Source organism: Lathamus discolor, chromosome 5, assembly GCF_037157495.1.
Source record: "Lathamus discolor isolate bLatDis1 chromosome 5, bLatDis1.hap1, whole genome shotgun sequence".
NCBI lineage: Eukaryota > Metazoa > Chordata > Aves > Psittaciformes > Psittacidae > Lathamus > Lathamus discolor.
In genome coordinates, this window is record NC_088888.1 from 86,036,422 (window position 1) to 86,059,207 (window position 22,786).

The 22,786-nt window shown below is 41.4% G+C and overlaps 1 protein-coding gene across 1 annotated transcript in view; it reads left to right on the forward strand.

Annotated features, from left to right (window-relative positions):
* Positions 1-5,332, forward strand: part of DST (dystonin) — a 297,096-nt gene extending 291,764 nt beyond the window's left edge. Inside the window, 3 exon segments of the mRNA XM_065681484.1 lie at positions 308-418; positions 2,747-2,870; positions 4,083-5,332. Coding sequence (XP_065537556.1) covers positions 308-418; positions 2,747-2,870; positions 4,083-4,348 — 501 coding nt within the window. The 3' untranslated portion in view covers positions 4,349-5,332.
* Positions 5,333-22,786: the final 17,454 nt, after the last annotated feature.

Sequence of the window (22,786 nt, forward strand, 5' to 3'; positions counted from 1 at the left end):
CAGTGTATTTCCTCTATTGCTTATTTATGACACAGAAATAGAAGAATTCTTTACATATAAGGCACCACATGAGCTAACTGAGAATTTGGGAATTGCTCTGAAAGAGCAGTGAAGCTCTCCATTTAATTTAGAAAATAAGTTCTTCCATTGCTTTGTTTCAGAATATTTGTCATCAACTTTTCTTTCTGCTTAGTTTTTACTTCTACTATAAGATTTGATCTCCCTGTGACAACCTGGGTATCCTGCACCATGACATTGTTTTCCATCTACTGTCCTTCATATTTTGATTTACCATTGTTTCATACAGACACCCCATCATTTAACACGCAACTATGGTAAACCATGGTTGACAAACAGCAAAACGTCAACTCCTTCTAAGCCACCAGAATCCTCAGACTATCAAGGGTCATCTGCAGAGGTACAGTAAGGACAGAGATTCTAGTCTAATGACCTTCCTTCACTAAAACTGTCACCTCACTAACAGTCACTAGAGTTTCAGTGCTTCAGAGCTGCAACATCTTTGGCATATTAATGCATTGTGTTTTTTTAGAGCTTTGTCAAATTATTTCTTTCCTTATTTTTTCTTCATAAGTCTTTTTTTTTTTTTTTTTTTATCTGTTTGTTACGGGTTTTGACTTTCAGGAAAACAGCCTCAGTGAATTCATGTTCAAAGTGCAAATGGTTAATAAATCAGTGTGCAGTGAACTGGTTGAGCAAATGTGGAAAAGTAGGAAAAATCACGATCTCCAGTGCAAAACCACTAAATAAAGAAATACCCAGTCACTGTGAAGAAGATGGCACAAAAGACTGACTGTGATACATAAATGTTTCCAACAACTGGAAGTTTTGTTCAGGGGGGTAGTGACCAGTCGTTGCTCTAATAAGATAGCTATTTGATGACTTAACAGGAAATGAGCTTTGGTCTTATTTCCAGCCCAGGACTTGCACAGAAATTGCTGCTGTAACAATTAGGATTGTGCCAGCATTTAAGTTGTATGACAAAAAATTTGCATGGGCCTGAAGCCAGAGTGTCTCCTCTCATGTCATTACAGTCAGTGAAAAGATTGCAGCTGGATCAGGCTGCAAACTGACTTGTCACTTGTAGGAATTACTCTTGCCTTGTGTTAGATGGAGGGCTTGGGGAGGGGAAGCTTGTGCCACCATCACCTCTCTTGTATCTGCTTTTCACCAATCTGCACGTTGATGCCTATTGCTATCCATGTGACACCTTCTCGTGCTGGGTTTACATGACCTCAGTGTGGCTTTGCTCAAAGATGCATAATAAACTTTTCACTTCCTCCTTCTGTGATGGTGGGTGCCTTACCTGTGCACACTGCAGGCTTGTGTATGTATACAGCACTTCAAGCACATGGGGTTGTTGCTTAGAATAAGTGACAATAGCACAGAGTCGGTTTCAGTTTCTAATATATTCCTCTATTTCTTTCATCTCTTAGCTGATTGTAAGATTAATTGATGGCACTTGAAAGGGTTTATAGATGTGGAAAGGTGTTGTTTTCATCAAATTACAATAAGGTGGAAGCAGTTGGTGTTGATTTCAAATGGGGACACTGTATTTATTACCTGCTCTTACAGCTGCCAGTGAGTTTCTTTTATGTAAACCACCATGGTTTAAGATTATAAATGGAACAAGTAGGGTAGGGTAGGTTGCAGTGAATTTCTGAGGCATTCTGCAGCATTTTCTGCTAAAGAGAATGATTATTCATTTTACATGTAGACTGCATTTAAGTTTAGGGCTAATGTTAAGAATAAGCTTGATCTCTTCTTGCACCAATGATTCTGTCCCAGTGCCTTGCCCAAAGTGCAGAAGTGGAAGTAATTGGGATCCTTCCCTCAGTAACTAATTCTACCCCACCATTTTATGGAGATCAAAGGCACAGAACACACAATGCCAGTATACAGGGCACTCACCATGCCACATTCATCACTGCAATGTTTATTTGTTGTATTGGATATTTACTTAGTATTTTTGTGTTCATTAAATTAATATGGATACTGTGGGTTTATATGCATGCACCTCCTATCTTATATTCTGCATGCGCTTTAAGATTTGAGGATTTAATTCTTGTGGCTAATACTGTGCCCCCATTTGGGGCAGATTGTAAATCAAGACTCATTTTATTTCAAAACTGAGAAAGCAGGCAGGGGTCAACTTGTGGAATAGAGACATTTCAGACAATATATTGAGAACAAGAAAACTTTCTAAATTAGTCTTATGTCTTTTCTGCAAGAGGTTTTGAAATTCAGTAGTTTTATTTTGCCTTCAAAATATTTGTAAAATTGAAACAAATATTTTCATGACCTATAACCAGTGTCGGAATGGAGGAAAGTCAAGCTATGCAGACATAAAACCTCCACTACTTGTCTCTGTTTAAGTCAGGTACCATCAACTAATCTTACATGCTTTACTAATCACAAGAAGGTAGTATTTTTCTTTCTTCATATGTATTGAAATATGCATAAAGAATGCTAAAGGGTTAATATCAAACAGACTGTTACAGTGATTTTGTTGTTTGACATTTGGACTACATCAAATATTAACTGCTAAAATTTCACATCATGAAAAATGTTGTAGTGACTCAAACCAGTATTTCAGATTTGCAGTGAATGTTGTAATGATGATCATATTCTACACTATGAGCTACCTAATACCAGCCAGACCTTGTCTTCACTAGTGGCAACCGAAAAAAACCCACTTTTTTTCTCTCCTTTTTTCCCTTTTGCGTAGGGAACACCAATTCAAGGAAGTAAGCTCAGACTGCCAGGATATCTATCAGGGAAGGGTTTCCACTCTGGAGAAGACAGTGGCATCCTGTCAACAGCAGCTACCAGAGTCAGAGCTCAGTTTGCAGGTGAGTCTTTACTTCAGAGCTTGATCTGCCACTTGCTTTGTTTTCCACCTGAATGCTTAGGGTCATGTTAGGTTGTGAGGGAGATGTCAGGCGAGTGGGAAGGAGTGAAAGTCCTACCTTAGTTTGGAAATTCATGACTGCAGCCTTCTTGACAATGGTATCTCCAGTGTATTTGCCTAAGGAGCTAGGGAAGAAGCATTTGCTTAAAAGGTTCAGTTCTTCACAGTGTTCACTGTGATGGAACAAGGTGGTCACTTAATCATGACTTGTCCATTCCTTGTGAAAGAAGAACTGTGGGGAGCAGCTGTAGATGACCTTACTAATGGAATATCCTATAGAGGTTTTAAAAAGAGTATATGAAAATAGAAAGCAATGAAGCTGTGCTCTTTCAGGATCCTCAGAGCAGCTCTGTATAAGGGAAAGGGCTGGATGGTTAGAACAGAAGATAGCTTTACTGGCTTTCCCTCACATCTTAAGCTCTGTAAACCATACTGAGCAGTACTGGAAAATCCTGTTCAAAGAGTACATGTCTTCTATAGGTGATTTGAAACGAGAGCCACCTAAGATTCCAGTTTCAGCCCATACAGGGAACAAGATTTGTTAAGATCAAAAATATGCAATAAGTAGTAGGAAAATTATGAAAAAACACATTAATGATCTTCTGTTACAGGTTCTTTGTTGTGGTTTTTTCTTCATGGCACATTGTCTGGGCAGGCATTCACTTTAGCAGGATTGCTGAGAGCTCATTTACTCAGCCCTTTCTTTGGGAGAATGTATACTCTGCCCTTGTTTACTTACAGCTTTCAACTGTATGGGTTTGACCTTTGTTAAAAAGGGTACATACATTAAGAAATCCTGAATGCATGAAGAAGCCAGATACGGAATTCTTTCAACTCATAGCGGAGAAAATGGCAGTGGAAAGAAAGGCTCTGGCTGTTGAGAGAATATACAATGTGTTTTTAGTGAGCAAGGAAAAGTTGCCAGGATAATACATTTTTAATGAGATGTGCTAGTGACAAATTAACTATGGCTCAGCATTTGATCTCACATTTCCTTCTCTTTAGTGGGAGGTATGGCATCATCTAGCTTGCCTGGCAGAGAAGTTTAGTTTATGCAATGAGGAACATTCAGGGTTGCCAAAGACCTAGCAAAGACCTGCACACCCTTTCCATCCTTACCTCCAATACTGATGGATATATTCTCTCTCTCTAGAAACCAGAAGAACTCCAAGCAGACCTGGAAGCCGAGCAGGAAGCAAGGCTGGCAGCAGGTCAAGCAGCCGCCGTGGCAGTGACGCATCTGACTTTGACATTTCAGAAATCCAGTCTGTGTGCTCAGATATGTCAGAGACTGTTCCTGCCACAAGCAGACCGACACCCCGAGCAGGTTCTCGGCCAGGATCAGCCAAGCCTTCCAAAATTCCAACTCCCCAGAGAAGGCCACTAGCCAGCAAACTAGACAAGTCCTTGAAGAGATAATATGATTGGCTCCATAAAGGTCTTTTCTTTTTGCATTAAGTATTTAAGTTCGTAAGATGTAAAATATTATGTAGAAATTATTGTGAAATATCGCAAGAGGTGGATTTTTAATTCTGCAGATGGCCTTATTTGTGTATTTGTCTTCTTATTTTATGTGTATAATTTTTGTCAGATTTTGTTTTTTGTTTTGCCATATCCTGTGAGAAGGGGGAAGAGTTTTAATGTAAACTAACAGTTGTACACAGTAATGTGTAGAAAGTACACTAAAAATAATTGCCGAATGTACAGTGTACCGAATGTACAGTAAGTCTCTGCAACCTCAATAAAATAGGCCTATCACTATGTCATTAGTTAACAGTAAAGGATACCTCATGATTTTTCTTTAAGAAAGAAAAAGAGAATACTAAAAAGCCAAAAGACACAATTACACGTTTTGAGCTAACTAAACAAAACACTAAAGGATGTATGGCAAAAATACTAAGGAATACAAACCCACTTTCACAGTACCCTTATTTATACAGCATCTCTCAGAGAACTCACAGAGTTAATTGAGCACTTGCCGGTAATATGATACTCCAATACCTTGCAGCATTTCTGTGCCATTGCTTTCAATGAGGCCAGACACATTCTGGATATCTGAACTATTATTCTGTAAGAATATCAATATAAAGTGCATTCATGTAAATGTGAGGTTTTCTTTTGCTTGAGTGGATGGTAGCACTGTATCATTGAACTCATTTTGTATTAAAGCAATTTTGCTTGCAGAAAGCTCCAAAATAAACATGTCCCTTAACTTTATTTCTATTGTATTTCTTATTTCACAGGAAGATAATTTTCTGCATTATGTTTTAGGGCATATATAATTTCAGATCACCAGTAATTGCCATAGGAACATACGCTTTAATGTAATTTCCCGTTGTCAGCAATCAGATTTTGGTTAGCTACTGTATTTGTTTAATAAAACACTAAATTGCACATACCAGATCATATGACATTATATGTAATTATTGTGTGTTGACAGTTAATTTGTCCATATTAAACTGTGATATTTCTATACAATGTATGAAAGGCCTGAAGATCAATTCAGTTGCTCTTTATGTCAGAGAAATATTTTTGCTGTTGATTTATTCTTTGAAAGTATTAATAATAATTAATTTTCGGTGGAAGAAGGATGCAGCTTGAAATGGGAGTGCTGTAGAACAGCTGGATAGATGCTGTAGTGACAGAATCCCTAGAAATTCAAATTTATCTTTGATAGTAGCAGGAAGACTTGGGGTAGAATTTAGCCAGCATGACCTACTAAATAGTAAAAACCTGACTATTTGTATACCAGAAACTGCTGTAGCTTTATTACAGCAGTTTTAGGGGAAGGCGGGGTTTTGATTGGTCCCTTAGCATGCTGAAAATGAAGCAGAAACTCAGTTGATTCCATTCAGATACTGGTGGTATCTGCATTTGTTACTAGCAGGTCTTGGCAGTATTACTATAGGCAATGTTTTCACAAGAGCTTCCTGCAGACACACAAGTTGACTCACAATATGTTTATAAGAAACAGGAAAACAAAACAATACCCAAAAAGATAATTGAATCAATGCAAATCCACTTGTGTCAGGATTTCCTCCAACGCAGAGCTTTTTGTGTGTTTGTGGGAAGCAGTCAGTGACCAGTCCTACTGCAGCTGGTTTGGGAATCAGCACATGTATTTACTGGGACTAAAGCATCAGCCTCTGCTGCAGTGCTTTGTCTTTCTGTGTTTCACCTCTCCCATTGCTGCTATTTGTCCAGTGATTGCTTTCCTTGATCACTAGCATAGATCAGAATGATGCAGTGCTTTTTGGAACCAGCCTTGGGTAAAGAACTGGTCTACATGTACAGATGGTCACTGGAGCATCTCTACTTGGCAGCAGGAGAAAGCAAAAGGGTGGAATTTGGGCACTTGTGCTGGTTACTTGGCTGTAGGAGGAGGTGGTGCTCAACATGACATTCCTGGGTGCATTTTCTAACCACGGGGCTGAAGGTGAAGAACGTAGGGATGGCAAATCTGAACAATTCCTTTGCAAGAACAATTCTGTAGTTCAGTTCCTTGTGTCCCAAATGGACAAAGCAGCTCACTCCACAGGAGGTAGTGTTGGAACTTACCCTGAGGCATCTTCTATGTAAATGTTACTCTTAGCTTAAATATATGTGTAATGCTTCATTAAGTATGCAACTTGCTGGATTTTGTATTGTAACTTCACAGAAATATTAGAGCTGTGACCAGCCTCTGAGAAACTTGATGTCAGCTGGAAGAGCCCAGGGACTAAGTGGATTTCTGTGGCTCATTGGCTACTGCAGAACAGAGGAGGCTGGGACTGGCAAAGGAGGGAAGTTCAATTATTGGCTGGAGAGAATCATCCAGTATTGGAAACCCAATTAACAGTAAATTAAACGGGACTATGAATTCTGTTTCAAAACCCAAATCTGTTTCCTTACCTCATTTTCCTTCTTCCAAAAAACTATCTAACTGCTTTACATATATGCTAACAACTCCCAAAACTGAGGCTTTCCAAAACTCTGTTCCCTGTGTTACAAAAATAATAGCGGCAAAAATCTGAAAATGAACATCAGATCTGCCTGCCTGTGACCAGAGGACCAAATTGCAGAATTTGATGAACACGGCATCTTGTGGCCTTGCCAGTAACTGACGGGCAGCTCAGTTTTAGTGAATGGTTTTTTTTAAAGAAAGAGGTGGTGTTCGATTTCCATCTCCCTGTCATTCAAAAATATTTCTTCTTTGGTGCAAGCATAAATGAGAGAGAAGGATCAGCCCCATGGCCACGTCTCCACCTTGTTTAGTCATGTGAGTTTTTACCTAACCTCATTACCGAGATGCGTTTTCTCCCTTCTGTTATCTTCCTTCTAACAACAGGAGTTGATGATGAATTCACACAGCCTGCTGGATGACTGAGTAGAGTCAACCTTTCTGTATGGTCTATACTCTTTGGATGGAAAATACACCGTGATTCGCCTGCACACGGCAGGAGCAGAGGTGATGGCAAGGGAAGAAGGCTTGGAAAGCCGATGGCAATGAAACCCGTATCTTTCAGTGTACGTTCAGCACGTGAAAAAACTGGCTCAGTTCTAGATTCCTTTACTTTTTCAGTCGTTTTCAGCTTTCTGCATTTCTGTTTTGCTGCCCTCAAAATGGGAAAGTGTTAATGGAATATTCTGAAAACTGAAATCTGTAAAAAATACACCATTAGAAGAGCTAGTGATGCCTTGTGGCCTAGGCATCCTCAGCTTCTTCAGTTGAGGTATATTGGGAGACCCTTAATTACATGCTAATATAATAAATGACGGTAATTCCGGCTTTGCCTACAGCACATATCTTCACAAAAGCATAAGGATGAGGTTATGTGCAATCCTTATTTAAAAATTAATGCATTTCATAAAAATAAACTCTGATGCAAGCAGCTATGCCATGCCATAGTCAGCAGCAATGTTTGAAACTAGCCGCCTCTGCTGATGTCTGAGATGGGACCAGCGAGACTGTCTACACCCCACAGCTTGCATATGAGAGGGGCCATAGGACTTATGGCACTGGTCATGATAAGTGACCAGAGAACACACTGCTGAGCACTTGCTGTAATGTTCTGTAAATAACCATAGGGACAGAAAATAATCCTTCCTGGTTTGCTGCATCTCAGTACAGCTGCCCTGAGAGCTTCCAGGTGTTTCCAGTTCCTGGGCTGTATGGCAGCATTTGAGTTCATCCTAGGCTAGTGGTATTGAGCTTGATGGTTGCTCTAAATGCTGACCATAGTCAGCAGTGGTGATGTTAGCGGGCTTATACCTTCACGCAGGGTGAGTGGAATTTTGTAGAACAAAGAAAAGGTGCTTTCCTAATTAAAATTGTTCTCTCTGCTGAATTTGAATAACCTGTTTGCAGATGTGGAGGTGGGAGAGATGGTTGGCTTGGTTGCTTGCTTCTTCTTCAATAACGTTGGCAGGTTTAAATGCAGGTAGGTTACTCATCTCTGTAGAAAACAGATGTACTTGTTAAAAAGGGGAATGTTGCAGAGGAAAAGGGACGTCTTCAGAAATAATGGATGTAACAGCATGTAACTTGCATGAAATGCTTAGTGGCTGATACTATTGAGGGGGGTTTTATGCAGATTGAAGTCCTGTTAAGACTTGCTCAGAGTTTGGCTGTTGCAAATGAAATGATATCTGGCCTGAAGCTAAAAGAGTCTTTGGGGTTGTCTTTTCATAATTAATTCTTCTGAACTGAAATTGTTTAAATAGTGTGAATTGCAGCTTGGGTGCTCTAACTGCATTTCTGTATTCGAAGGCTAAAGGAAAGAGTGATGAGGGTGAATTGTGTAACTTATCTGGCATCTTGGATGAGTCAGTACGAGAAAGTTAATAGATGTGTTCTTAGAACTTGGATGATTGAATATGAGTAAGAGCCCCAAGCCATAAATCAAGCCCTGTCAGCATCTACAGTGTTTTTTGTTCCTCCAGGAGGAGGCAGCCAGAGTGATGATAGCTCTGTCCTGACAGGAAAGGCTGACTTGAAGCTTTTTGTGGGGATCATGATGGTCTTTCCAACATTCAGAAAAATATCCAACACCATTAGTATTTTTTTTTCGTCCTTTTATGTCTTGATCATGGCTCTTCCAAATCCTCTTTTATTGGCAGAATAGGGCGGACCTGGGGACCTAGGGACCTATGGAAGGGTGCAGTGTGTGGGCAGTTTTTACAGGCAATGAGTTCATATGATAAAGAAATATCTCTCTAAAAGTCTACAATCAAAGTGTAAGACAGGAAACAAGTCAGTTCAAACTAAAGATGAAAAGGCTTGTAGATGCTGCAATACTGATCAACTCCACATTTGCAGAAAAGGGGGATAGCTTCACTTCTAGCAACACTGATTTGAAGCTTTACGGACCAAATCAACAAATCAGTGTCATGAGGAGTATGTAGTGGTTGCGACAGGAACTGAAAGTGGCTGCTACAGGAAAGTAGCTGAGCTGCTATCTGGAGTCCTCTCCTCTCATGTGAACGTGAGATGATTGAAAAGTGTCCAACATATAATGCAAGCTTTTTCTTAAGCTGGCAAGCTCTGGGAAACTGCTGACCAGTTTGGACTTGAAAAGGTGACAAAAGCAATAATAAAAGATACATTAGTGGAAAACAGTAAATATGCTGCAGGAGAGTTGGCTTAGCTTCTGGAGGGAACTCTCACCTTACAAGCTGCTGGAAACCCTTGAAGGTATCAGTGTGGACAAAGGTTGAGATAGACCACATGGCTTTGCAAAAACATTCAACGGGTTCTCAAAGACGTAAGCACTTACGGAATCAGAAGATCTTCATAAGGGGTAAACAGCATAGGAGAAGGTGGTCAGTTTTAACAGAAGAAAGAGGTCTGCAGTGGAGCTCTTGGCAGGTCTTGACACAAAGCTGCAAATGCTGGCTTAGAAGTTCCTGAAGTGCACACTGTTGGAAGGGTGCTCTGGAAAAAAGCATTGCTGTGTTGATTCATCCTGCCTCCCGGGAGGAGTGCATTGCTTTGGGCTGACACTGAGGATCCCACAGTGACTAGCTCAGCCCCAGCCACCTAACCTTTAGATGTCTCATTCAAGTAGAATGAATCTCACCCCAAATTAATGAGTCTATTTCTAGGTAAGGGTGCCATGGGATGAGATTTTCATGAATAGTTTGGAAGTTCTGCTGCTGCTGGATTTTGTCACTTACACACCCTTTTGGTGAACTAAGTGTATTTTAGGGATATGCAAAGCATGGACCATTGTATAATTTAGCACCATTTCTAGTCCCATTCAGGAGATATAAATCATGTAAAATGGGTGGAGAATCCAGTCACATTACCATGCTCAAAAGACTTCAGGACCTATTGAGCATTCCAGGATCCTTCAGCAGCAAACCCAGACACAAGCGTGTTTTCCCCCCTGTGACGCTTCAAGTCACATACACCTCGCAAGGTAACTGCAAATCCTGTTTCCTTTGGGTTCTCTGGTCATTCACCCTACTGGGACCCACTGGCATCAGTGTAAATGAGCACATCTTCCATGGGGTGCTCTGGCAGGCCTTGTGCATTCTTAAGACCCAAAGCATTTAAAAACTTAAGTAATTGAAAAGATACCACACTGACATGTTTCTATTCCTTTCAAGTGTCCTATGGGTCAGAGGAAGATACCAGGAAGGGGTTTTCCTAAAAGACATGAACTGTTCATTACTTTGGTGGGGTTGCAGTGTTTGGCTGGGTCTTTGTTTTTGTGGTGGTTTTTTTTTTTTCCTCTATTTGCATTCTAAATAATCCTAATTGAGTGTGGCTGTGCATAAATAGGTCTTTCCGGAATTAAGAAATATAAGTTCTGGGTTCAATGAATGCTTACTGAAAACTATTTCCTTGAATAGCTCTCCATTCAGTCAAAAATGAATCCAGAGCACAGTTTACTACAGTGGAAGTCAAGGACAAAACATAGCCATTTGTTTTAAAACAAGTTTAATTTGTTCTATAGAAATACAATGAGAAGTAGTAAACAAGGCACAAATAAATCAGGCAAGCCTGATGCCTTTCCAAAAGGAAGGCAAATCACGAGCAGTGAATGCTCTTTCCACACATTGTTGGTTTTCCCTTGCAGTCTGTTTGCAAGTACTTGGTACAGTTGTTCTGAACTGTAGAGCAGCTCTGCAGCGCTTCCTATTAAGCCGAGCAAGCCGCATTTCCCAGCCAGTGGCGGCCAGATGGCGAGGAGGGTGTGTGAGTGCGAGCCGCAGCTCCTGAACTCGGGCTGAACCTCCCGCCTGTGGTCCCTGCCCAGGCACAGCTGCCTCCTTGCCCGGGAGACCTGGCTGCGGCTGGAGAGAAGCGGCCCGTCGGGAGGCGATGCCTCGTTATTCCTGCCGATGCTCGGGAAGATGGTTTGTCTGACCGCAGCTTGCTCAGGCAGTGGAAAGCCCTCGTAAACCCAACGCTGTGGTCGCTCAGCCAGCACAGACTTCTCCATGTGATTTCTTTTTCATACACACGCTGCGTTTACTTGGGAGATTCAATAAGGAAGAAATAGTCTTTGGTAATCTGTTACCCCCGCACTGCTCAGGGGTTTATTTCCTCCCTCTCTCTTTTTCTTCTCCCAGCTTACGAGGACTTATTAAATGTTTCCAGATTTTTGAGGAGGGTTTTGTTCTTAATGATGCAAAAGAATTTTAATATAGCTCTTGCTAATGGAAAAGCTCTTGTTAATTACTGATGGAAACTTCAGCCCCTGAGTGAGTGTTTTGTGTTTGGTAGCTTTAAAGCTTTCTGTGTGAGACAACTCCTCCTCTCTTCCAACCCCCCACACTGTCTCCAGTGATGTGTCTATGACTCTCCAAAAATGTTGCCATGATCTCATCCAATAAAACAACCCCGGTCAGTACTAGCCCAAATCCTCCTTCAGGCTGTGGCGGTTACAGGGCCACAAACCTCTCTCCTCATTGCGGGAGCAATGCCTTGAGGTCAGTGGTCTGTCTATGGGCAGAGCTGCTGGCTGGGGTGGGTGGCAGGCAGCTGCTCAGTGGCCCACTTTCAACAGAACAAGACTTCTGTGATAGCTGGGCACACTGACCCCCAGCAGCCAGACACCCCATTTCCCCCAGCCAGACCATGCTGGTGCTGGGAAGGTTCTTCACAAGCTGGATCCATCCTCTTTCTACTTCAGGTGGCTTTACTGGGCTCAGCGCTGGCTGCTTCTTTCAGTTAGTTGTTGTATCACAAAGTGATGGCTATGTACAGAGCAAGAATTACCTCAGTGACTTCCAAAGTCTGCAACGGAATAGCTCTTTAATTGGTCAGGAATGGTTATTGATAACAGCATTGCCTCTTAGCTGCTCTTGCGTTTCTTCTTTGGCAGGAATCTGAGCATCTTCTCTTTGTGTCCTCCACAGGGTCTTTCTGCAAGTGTGGCAGGTGGGAATTTTGGAAACCTGATCTCCTTTCCTGAAGGTGCACATGTGTAAATGTGTATTGAGTATGTAGCTCCAACCACATGCATGGGAGGTGAAAGTGGGACCTTGATAGGCTCAGCTATATGGCATGCTTTGTACAGGAATGTCTTTTCATGTTTCTAGCCAGACTTTGGCCCTAAATGCTATGTTATTAAACTCTAAGGTATAAGATGTGGTTTCCAGCTCTACATCACCTTGCATGTCCTGCTGGTCAGCAGAGGTGGACCAGGATTTATGCTACTTGTATGGGAATACCTCATAGGAGTAACTGAGTAGTGCAACTCAGACTTGCAAGTTACGGTTTGTTCTTTTCTAATCTTTGCTCGAGGGCAGGTATGTGTGTTGGAGATTTCCAGTTTGGTCATGTTTGCTTCTTTATTCACAAAGCTTCACGATTTTTGTGTTGGAAGGACTGCTGAGGATGTATTCCTTTCCTCCTTTCTCCTCCAACCGGAACATAGTAGGTTCTGTGAAACTTCTTTTATTTTCATAGAATGTGGCTGAAATTTAGAATTAATTCCTCTAAAACCTGTCTTTAAAAAAGAGAAATAATTTTGTATAAAATGCCATGATGCCGGAAGGGGCAGAACTGTCTCCTGTCATTTTTATTAGCCATGATTCGAGTTTTCACTAGCTTTGGGAAAAGGCAGGTGGATAATGCAGACCCATTCCTTTGCACTCTTAACTTTTTGTCTGGTTTATGTTGTTATTGTCTAGTGAACCACCAGCAGAAGCAGACGATCAGTCAGAAATTTCCTAAATAGCAATACTAAATAAAGAAGGGGATTACCAGCTGCGGTTGAGTTTTTCTACAAAAATGGCAGCGATGATTAAATCTTTTTCCTTGTCTTAGATATATAGCCCGCTGTATACAGGAATGTCTTTACATATTACATCTTTACATATTAGTGATCAGACTCTGGCCCTGAATCCTGTGTTATTAAACTCTAGGGTATAAGATGAGGTCTCCAACTCCCATAAATAGAGGGAAATATTTTTGACTGAGTATTCAGATGGTGGTGGATGTTGAGGGAGCTTGAGTTCAGGCACAGTGATGTCATATGACCATTAAAAAAAAAAACCCAAACTGAATAAATACCCAATTGTGCAATAATTTTGCAGGATTGTTACTGTACCGAAAATGTTCAGAAGTGCCCGTAGGATGGGCAATATTTTAGGCAGCTGTGATAACATCAAGTGATGATTTGGAGAGTCCTGGTTTGGGGGTTGGTGGTGGTTTTCTGTGGGTCAAGTGCCTTTGTATGAGCTTACCAGCATGAGGTCATTTGCAGTCCAGCACAAGGATGTTTGCATGGCTTGGAAGGTAGAGGTAGAGATAAAAATCAGTTGGATTAAAACCCAAGAGGAGAAGACATCATTTTTTTGTTGTGATATTAACTTGCAAGGAAACATTTTGCTGTAAATTGTAGGGTGTACACTCACGTGTAGTCTCAAGACTGGAACACAAGCTGTGTCTATCACTGGAGAGATCTAGTTAGCAATGCATGTCAGAGAAAATTAGGCATAATTTATTTATACCTCTTAGAATTGCAGTAATAAGGCTGAAATTCATGTGCCTGAAGACAAAAGATTTTGTCCTAGTTCCTACCCTGTCCAAGGATGCTATATCACAGTGATAAAACACCATTGTGGTGGACTACAAAGGAAAAAGCAAATTAAAGCATAGTTCCTAATTAAAGTTTGAAATAATTGTGCAATTCAAGTAGAAATAATTGACAGACTTGTCAGCAGCGTGACTTGTAGCACAAAGCTGTTTTCCTGGCTCTGAGCACTGCGGTGAGTGGGGGATGAGTTTGGGATTGACTTGATCAAGCCTGGAGAAAGATTTCTAAAACCCAAGTTCCATTTATATTTCTTAAGTCAGTATTTAGTTGTGTTTTCTGTCAATGTTTTTCTTCAGTAGGTCTTTCAGGAGAGGAGGCAGTCCATAAGAAAACAGGGAGTCTCAGATTTAGTGTCATATCTTGCAACAGCTATTCTTTGGCAGGGCTCTGTTCTGGCAGTAAAGCAGGAGATGAGCAATGCTTCTTCAAGCTGACACAACGTCAGGAGAGTCTTTACATAGAAAGACATTGCAAAGTGGTATAAAGAAGCAAGCTAGAGTTTCAGGCTGAGTGATATTGTGCATTTCTTGAGCTGGTATTTCTTGACGCAGTTCTGTAAGATGCCAGAATAAAGCACTTGTGTGGTCAAATTACTGGAAAGATGAAAAAATGCCATATGTGATAGTTTCCTGGCTAGTCTTGGTTTGCCTCAGAAATGCTTCGCTGATGCTGTGCTTCCACTGAGCATTAATATAACAAAACACATTCTGTTTTCAGCACTTCTGATGGTGACTCTCCTCTCAAGTCTCACACTCTTTGTTGCCTGGTCTGGTGAAGTGGTTATGGCACCATGCCAGGACTTTTCCTCCCTTGCTGAACTGAAGGCTGCATCGACAGTCATAACTAGCAGAGCTGGCAAAGCAGAGGTGGCATGTCTTGCTCACAAGGGGTTGGTTTTCTTGTTCTTGGATTTCATGGTTCTGGATGGAAAAATTACAATGACTGTTTGGTACTTTTGTTCCCTATGGTGAACGAAACCAAGAAGTAAAGTGCAATGTGAGAATGCAAAAGTCAATATACGCAAGTACTTTGAAAAATCCCGAATAAATGCAGGCCTAACTTTAATCTTTGATGGTTTGCCTTAGGATATTTTTTCTTGTTCATACATATCTCTTCCTAACATATCACAAAGTTCACCTGGAGAATGGAATTCAGAATGTACTGAAACATTTATCTTTTTTTTACTTTATTTCTATCTTTTTTTTCTTTTTCTTTTTTTCTGAGGCCAATAGGAGCTTGATTTAGAATGGGATAAGTGTTCTATGTACTTTGAAACTTCCTGTTATGTTAAAGATAACGTGCTATCTAAATTTTGCTCCAAAGAGAAGTTTAAAATTAAGAAACAGATGAGATGGGAGAATGGAAAACACCTCTGTGTGAAGAGAAGTTAGAACTGCTCTGAACAACATGGCCCAAACAGCAAATGCTCAAATGCATCTTGTTTCTAAAGGTAAGTTGTACCAAAACTGTCTATAGGATAGAAGTGTTCAGTCCTTGTAGGAACTGTCCAAAACCCAAATTTAAGATTACTGTGGCACTGCTGGTCCCTTATTCTAGTATCTGTGACCTCTGCAGAATACTGCTCTGCTCTTACCATTTATGACTAAGATAGTTAAAGAGCAGAAAGAAGTCAAGCAGGAATATTCTGCCTTTCCAGATAGGAAGCAGAGAAGCAGATTAAGCAATTTGTCTGGGAATAGTCAGGAAATTTGCTGGCAAATCAGGAAACTGATTTGGCACACACTAATCTTCAGCAAGTCCTCAACCTGAAAAGCACATCCCTCTTTTTCAAGCACATCATTATTTAATTGTGACTGTTTAGAAACCTAAATTTAATCCTCCTTGTCTGAAAAGACATCCTGGGTTATCTGGAAATCCGAATTATGATTTATTTTAAAAATAGTTAAATGTCAGTGTTTGCTCAAAGAGGATTATCTGGTAGGGAAGGCATTGGATGTGCTAGGTACAAATGTACAAGTCAAGCAGTTACACTACACTGTGCCCATCGAGTGTTTCTGCCAGGGAACACAGGCTCAAGGGAAACACAAACACGAATATGAATTTATCTTTCAGTTTGGAGCTCTGGAATGTTTCTGTTTTAATAGTTCTAATGAAATCAAAACATTGAATCTTTCCCAGCAAAGCTATAAATAGGAAGTAGGCACCCTCCTTCTTATACAGAGAGATAAACTGCAAAAGGACATTGTTCACAAAATGGAAAAAGTCCAATTAAAAATGCTGACATTTTACTTGTATTTCAGAGCTGCTGCGCTGCTGTAATAAGCAGCTGTTATTTCTCTCTTATTTTCCCGTGTAATTGATTCATTCCCATGACTGAGAATGGCATGATGCAAGAACAAGACAAATGGCCTTTCTGCACAGTGCCTCTGATGGGTGAGCTGATGGGGAACTTAAAAATCTAGGTGGCCTCAGCAGCCTGGGAGCTGTCAACCAGAATCCACTAGGAAGATAGGTCGAAATATACTTCTGCTCCTGTTATAATCCACATCATATTTATTTGGATATGGAACTTGCTCTACAGATGATAAAAAACTGAGGGGAGTCACCAGAGTGTTGTGATGCCATTTGGAGTGATCTCAACAGGCTGGAGAAGTGGCAGGCAGGAACTTCATGATATGCACCAAAAGGAAGCATGAAGTCCTAACCTGGGGAGGAATAACCCCAAGCGCAGGACAGGTTGGGGGCTGACCTGCTTGGGAAGCAGCTTTGTGGAAAAGGCTCTGGGGCTCCGGGTGGACACAAAGCTGATCATGAGCCAGCAGTATGGCCTTGTGGCAAGCATGTCCTGAGGTGTGTTAGCCAAAGAACTGCCAGCAGGTCACAGGAGGGGACCCTTCTGCTCTGCTTAGCCCTTGTGCTGTGTCAGAACAGCATCAGGATTTTGTGCACTGCTGGTGCACAGAACCTGGGGTGCCATGTTCAGTTCCAGGCTCCCCAGTATAAGACATGGATATACTGGAGGGAGCCCAGCAGAGTCACAGTGATGAAGGGATTGTCACATTTCACATTAAAAGAGAGACAGGGGAAAGGAGCTGTTTATCAGACTCGGGGAGAGATGGGAATATAGAAGATGGAGGTAGACCCTTCTCAGTGCTATACTGTGCAAGGACAAAAGGCAGTGGGCACAAGTTGAAATACAGGAAGAATACTTAGAAGAGACTTTTTATTGTGAAGGTGATTGGTGCTGGAACATGTTGACTACACAAGCTGCAGAGCTGCCATCCTTTGAGACATTAATAACCTGACTGAGCATAGTTCTGAGTGCCACACTTTAGCTGGCTATCCTCTGAGTAGGGGGTTAGACTAAATGTTCCCTCCCAGCCTCAACAGCTCTCTAAATCTGTGACTTACACGCTCATCTTTAGATCGTACAAAATCATTTTCTTAATGATATTTGCATGTGTAGTACTACTAAATCTAGGAGCATCAGCCACAGCTAATGGCTCTCAAGGAACTGTCAATACAGGTAGACAAGAATTAGGACCATGAAAGAGGCGGTCAAAGAAACAAAGTGACTTGCTTGCTGAAGGCAAGCTGCAAGCCTCCTTCCTCATGCCTTGCACAGTACTCTATTCACAAGTCCTTTTTTATTTTTCTTCCTTCCCCCCAAAATACTCTGGATTTTGTTTCAAAGTCTGCCCGGGCAACAAATGAGATCTGAATGCACAGATCTCACTTGTTATAAATATACTAATTTGGATTATATTTCTGAACCAAGTTTGCCCTCTATTCAGCACGTTGGGGAAACAGAGGTACATTCATTCTGTGAGAACCTCTTCAAAGATCTATTCACAGCCACTCATGGGAAGTGCTACATCTCTGGGCATGTGTGAGAGAAAAAGCACTTTAATTGAACGCAGGAGTGTCTAACTGACTGCCAGATTGTGACTGGCCTCTGTACAAGCCCAAAGTTGCACATATTCTGCCGGGAGCAAGAAACCACTGCCACCCCATCCTCTTTTGCTCTACGACCAGGCACCGCCGAATGAAGACAAATCCGTGCCTGCTCTGTTAAAGTCGCCATGCAATAGCAGAAAACAAGGCTCTATGCAACACAGAGCGTTAATTTAGATAAGGGACATCCTAAACATGGCTTCTGTCTATGTACAGAGCTGTGCGCTGTACTCAGATACAGTTGAATGATTTTAGATTTGTGTAGGGAAGTTTCTGGAGTGCTGGGAATAAAGACTAGCCTGGGGTACAAAACTACTGTGAAAGGGAAGGGAGAATTTCATGGGTTTATGTAGCATTCTTTTGACTATTTGTCTCTATAGGTACCAGCATACCTTCTCGCTGCTTGAATTTTGTTTGAGCTGGACATTTCCACTCAAGAACAAATTTGGCTTTAGCTTCCCTACAGTGCTGTGTGATGTTATTCTACTCTATAATACATATATGTGACTCTTGCTCCATAGATGTGGAAGAAGTCACAAGTCATGTATTGTGACTGTGGACTGCAATTTCACTTGGTACTTTTGCTTGCTTGCTGTATAACATGTTTTATTTTCTGTCTTTCCATTATGAAAAGCTAATCTACTCATGCTTTCCTAGAAAAACCCCTGATGGATCACAACTAATAACACAAAACATCCATAAGGAAGCAGAAGCAAGATGGGTACCCAGGGATGCACTTATGCCATTCATTAAGAATACGCAGCTCTGCTTCAGGAGATTTGATAAACATTGATTTTGCTCGTAGAGAGCAAAAAATAAAAAAGCAGCCCCCCTCCTCTTCTTCTGCAAAATGAAAGGAACTGATGTAATTGTTCTAAATTCAGGACAATGAAGTGCTATCGGACCAGTGCCAGCAGTGTATTTCCTGCCAGTGTCTGCTCCTCCAATCAGTTTAATTATGAGCAATTGTTTGGGTTGTGCTGTGAAGAAATATTAGAGAATGGAAAAAAGAACACAGCTCAGGTCATTATTTTGCAACTGATTCATGGTTTGGCAGAAACCATTAACTAGATTTTATGCTTTACAACACTGTAATAGTATCAGCGTGGATCAACCTTGCCATATAAGCACATACAGCACAAATCCACCATTTATTTTGACAAGGTTCTAGTTGAAGCATTTGAAAAATGCTGAAATAACATCAGCTATTGGCTGGAAGTTTTGGTTAATCATGTGCCTGCTCTTATCCAAGGGATCTAAGCAGGCTATGAAAAAAAACTGGCTATTGTTAATGCCTCCTATGTTTATCTGTCATGTCATATTTTGATGATGATTTTTCTTGTGCTTGACACACACCTCATGTCTTGCTGCTACATGCAGAGGCATTTTGCAATCTTTGATCTGTTCTTTTGGAGGGCCAGGCTGGGGTAAGATGGTTCTTTCCCCAGGTTGCAGAATTGCTCTCCTTCTGACAGTTTGTTTTCCTTGGGATGCTGGAGACTTAATCGGGCTAACTGGATTGCTCTGGAAGTTAGTCCTGATTAAATTGTCCCTCTGCTTATGTGGAATGGCTTCAATGCAGACTAGATGAGGTAGTTACTTGGGCAGTGCTTCCTTGCTGAATGATCTCAGTGCAGAACTCTTGCAGGGCCAAACCCTAGATGCCAGTTAGTGTTGTTCAGCAGCCTGGTTAGCCACCAGCACAGGAACTCACCAGACACAGCACCAGATTCTGGAGGGGAGATGTCTCCACATCGCTGAGGCTCACGTAGCCGCTCTTGGTGTCATTCCTCTGCTAATGGAGGACTTTAGATTTCAGGCACTGCCGTAACATTTATCAGCAAACTAGAGGAAAATCCCTTGGAACGCAGAGGACTCAGAACACCTGTGGCAAGTGTTAGTTTTCAGGGGTTCACGCCTAGGTCTGATATATGACATGCTGCAACAGCGTGCTCCCTGCAGAAATGTAACGTAAACTAGCCTGATCTGGATGCTGTTCCAGCAGAAAACAAAAGATGCTCTTGTTTTCAGATTTGCTAATGGAAAATGTTCTTTTTTCCCACTCTAGTGTGACTTGTGTACACTCCTGTTTCCTGATACCAGAGGGAATCTTGGATAACTAACACATCTCTCCTTGCACTGACTAATATGGGATTAAAGAAAATAAATGGGTAAATGCTGCAGGTGGCATTTTACGTCCCTGCCAGGTTCTGTGGGCTTTAAATTAAGCATGTTTCTTAGGTGCAATTTAAGTCTGCAAAGTTCAAGGGGTACAAGGATCCAGCTGTTCATAAAAACAAGGAGATCCAACTGCAAATCATTCAAGACTTGGGCTGCTCCAATTCTGCTGTTAAGATGTGAGCAATGGTGTTTTCTGGCAATGTAGTTCTGAATTGCAGCAGAGTTCAGAAATAATACAGGAACTGAAGTTCTGTGTTTAGATCCTATGTTTAGCACTTTCATGTATCCACGTAGCCTGAAGATGGAAGAGAACGTATTTTGCCTGACAGGGTGCTGCACGTCAGTTACCTAAGCATGGCTGGGAAAACCATATTCCATTAGGAAGCCATGTCTTCTGTGCATATGAAATCCTTCCCTGCCCGTAGAGACGTTACAGAAAGAACAGCAATGTTGGTTGCTGCAGGAAACAGAGAGTGGGGAAACACTCTCTTGGAAAAGTTTAGAAAAGTAGGATCAAAAGCATAATTGGAGATAAGAAGATAAGACCATGTGATGTGTTGTAGATGTTACCAGGGAAGAGTAGAGATTAAAATCATGCTATCCTAGGTCAATTTAATGGACTAAAACCATTAAAAAGGATTTTATTCTAGCCACTGACACAGCTAATGAATAAGGGCAGAGGTGGGTCTCATAAAGAAATTTCCATTACCACTGATGTTTTTAAGCATTGTATTTTGACAACAGTCTAAAAATAAAATTAGCTATGTTGCCAGACTTCTAACTGTTTTGTTTTTTTCCAGCTGTATTCTTAGAGTTACCCAGAAAAGTGTTGTTGATTTGAGGTCTTCTCTGCTGCTGTTGCCTTCTTCTGCTGCACTCTCAGGAATGGTAGAAATAAGAAGAGCACTTATCTGGGCCTTTTACCAGCCTCATTATACTGCTTAACATTACTTGCTGATTGTAAGCTTTTTGCCCCCTGGGAAACTGTCCTCCTGGCATCCTCTTGTAGCTCAGCCTTGAACCTCATCTTTCCTTGTACTACCCCATCACCGAGTTACGTGATATCCTCACTACTCTTTGCTTTCATTTGTGGTAAACTGCCTCTTTTTCTATACCGTTTATGAGTACCTTGAAAGGCACAGTTCCCTGCAGGAATATAACCACCACTGTGAAAGCTGTTTTTTTCTCCTCCAACCCTTAAAAACATTATTTTATAAAGGACCTTCCCTTTTCCTTATGACTAGCCTTATTTTATTAGGGGTCTTTGGGAAGGATCTTGTTCAAAGCTTTTTGGAAATCCAAGCAAAATACTTCATGACTGCATTTACCCTTGCAGTAACTCCACTAGTTTGCTGAGATGTGACCTCCATATTTTCTAGGAACACTCCTCCTCAGGCTATCCTGTTGGGCAGTGCCTGCTGCTTCTATATCTTGCTACTGTTTCTAACAATTTCTGAAGCCCAGACCTCAAATGTGTTTATTAGTAACTCTTCAAGTCACACAGACTTCTTAAAAAATTAACCCTGAATTTGCCTTTTCACATTTTTCTGCTACTGCCACTGATTTATAATAGTAGCTGAAGTTGGGTGTTACTACCAAGGAACAGTTTGAGTCTCTATAGAGCATCTCTCAGTAAAGATTTATACAGTCTTTGCATATAGCTGAGTGTATAGATGAACTGTAGCATATACAGTGCATGGCATGAATTAGACTTCTTCTGAGAGTCATGAGCTGTGTTTATGGCAGTGAATTACGCAGTGCCTGAGCATTGGTACCCAGTCATACCCATAGCGTTAAGCTGTTGGAAAGGCCTCTGGCATGGTTTTGGCCTGAACCAACATTCGCTCTCTCAGGCAATTCCTGGTCACAGTTTGAGAGTTCAGAGAAGTTCTTATCCCATGCTAATGGCTGTTTTGGATGCAGCCCCTGTTTTGGAGAGTGGTAGGGATGCGAGCTGTTACCATGGTGCTCAGCATGCCATGCCAGGGACTCTGTTAGGTACCAGCAGTACAACTGCTGTCAAGTGAATTGTTTCATTTACTTATTAATTTTCCTTCAGACGAACATTTCAGAAGATCCCAGCAGAGCTCCTGTGAGGAGCTAAGTGAGCCCAGCCTTACTTACATTCCATCTGGAGACCTGCAGTGGCTTTTTTCCATCTCCGTATGCTGGTTTCTCCTGAAAACCTGCCATGGGGCAGTGCTCGTCTGCACATGTAGTCGCTTCCATGGCTCATTGGCACAGCTTCTCCTATCCCATATAAGGTACCCTGTGCTCCTCTGGCAGCACTGGCTGCATGTGTGCCCTTCTTAGCTAGGGTCCACATGTGGTTTGGATTTGTAAGTTAGCCTCTTTCCCTTTGTTCAGTCTCAGCACAAAGCTCTTGGTTCTGCCCTGCCGCACCGCACTGATGCTCCCATTCTCACGCAGTACCTGTGCACAGCCATCACAGATGGGGTTCTCCCCATCCCATCTTTTGGACATTGTTCATTTTTCTGACAGTAAGTGCTACTCACATTCATGGTGTTGCTATTGTGTTGCAACAATGGATTTAAATCTCTAGTAATGTTTTAAAGAACATGGATTTCATAGTAAGAATCCTTATTTTCACCAGATTTTCATGTATTTAAAGTAGAAAAAAGTCTTTGGAGGTACACTGACTCGTGCTCTTCACACATCATCTTCCTTGCAGTGTCCTCTGCACAGTCACCCAGCAAGTGAACTCCTA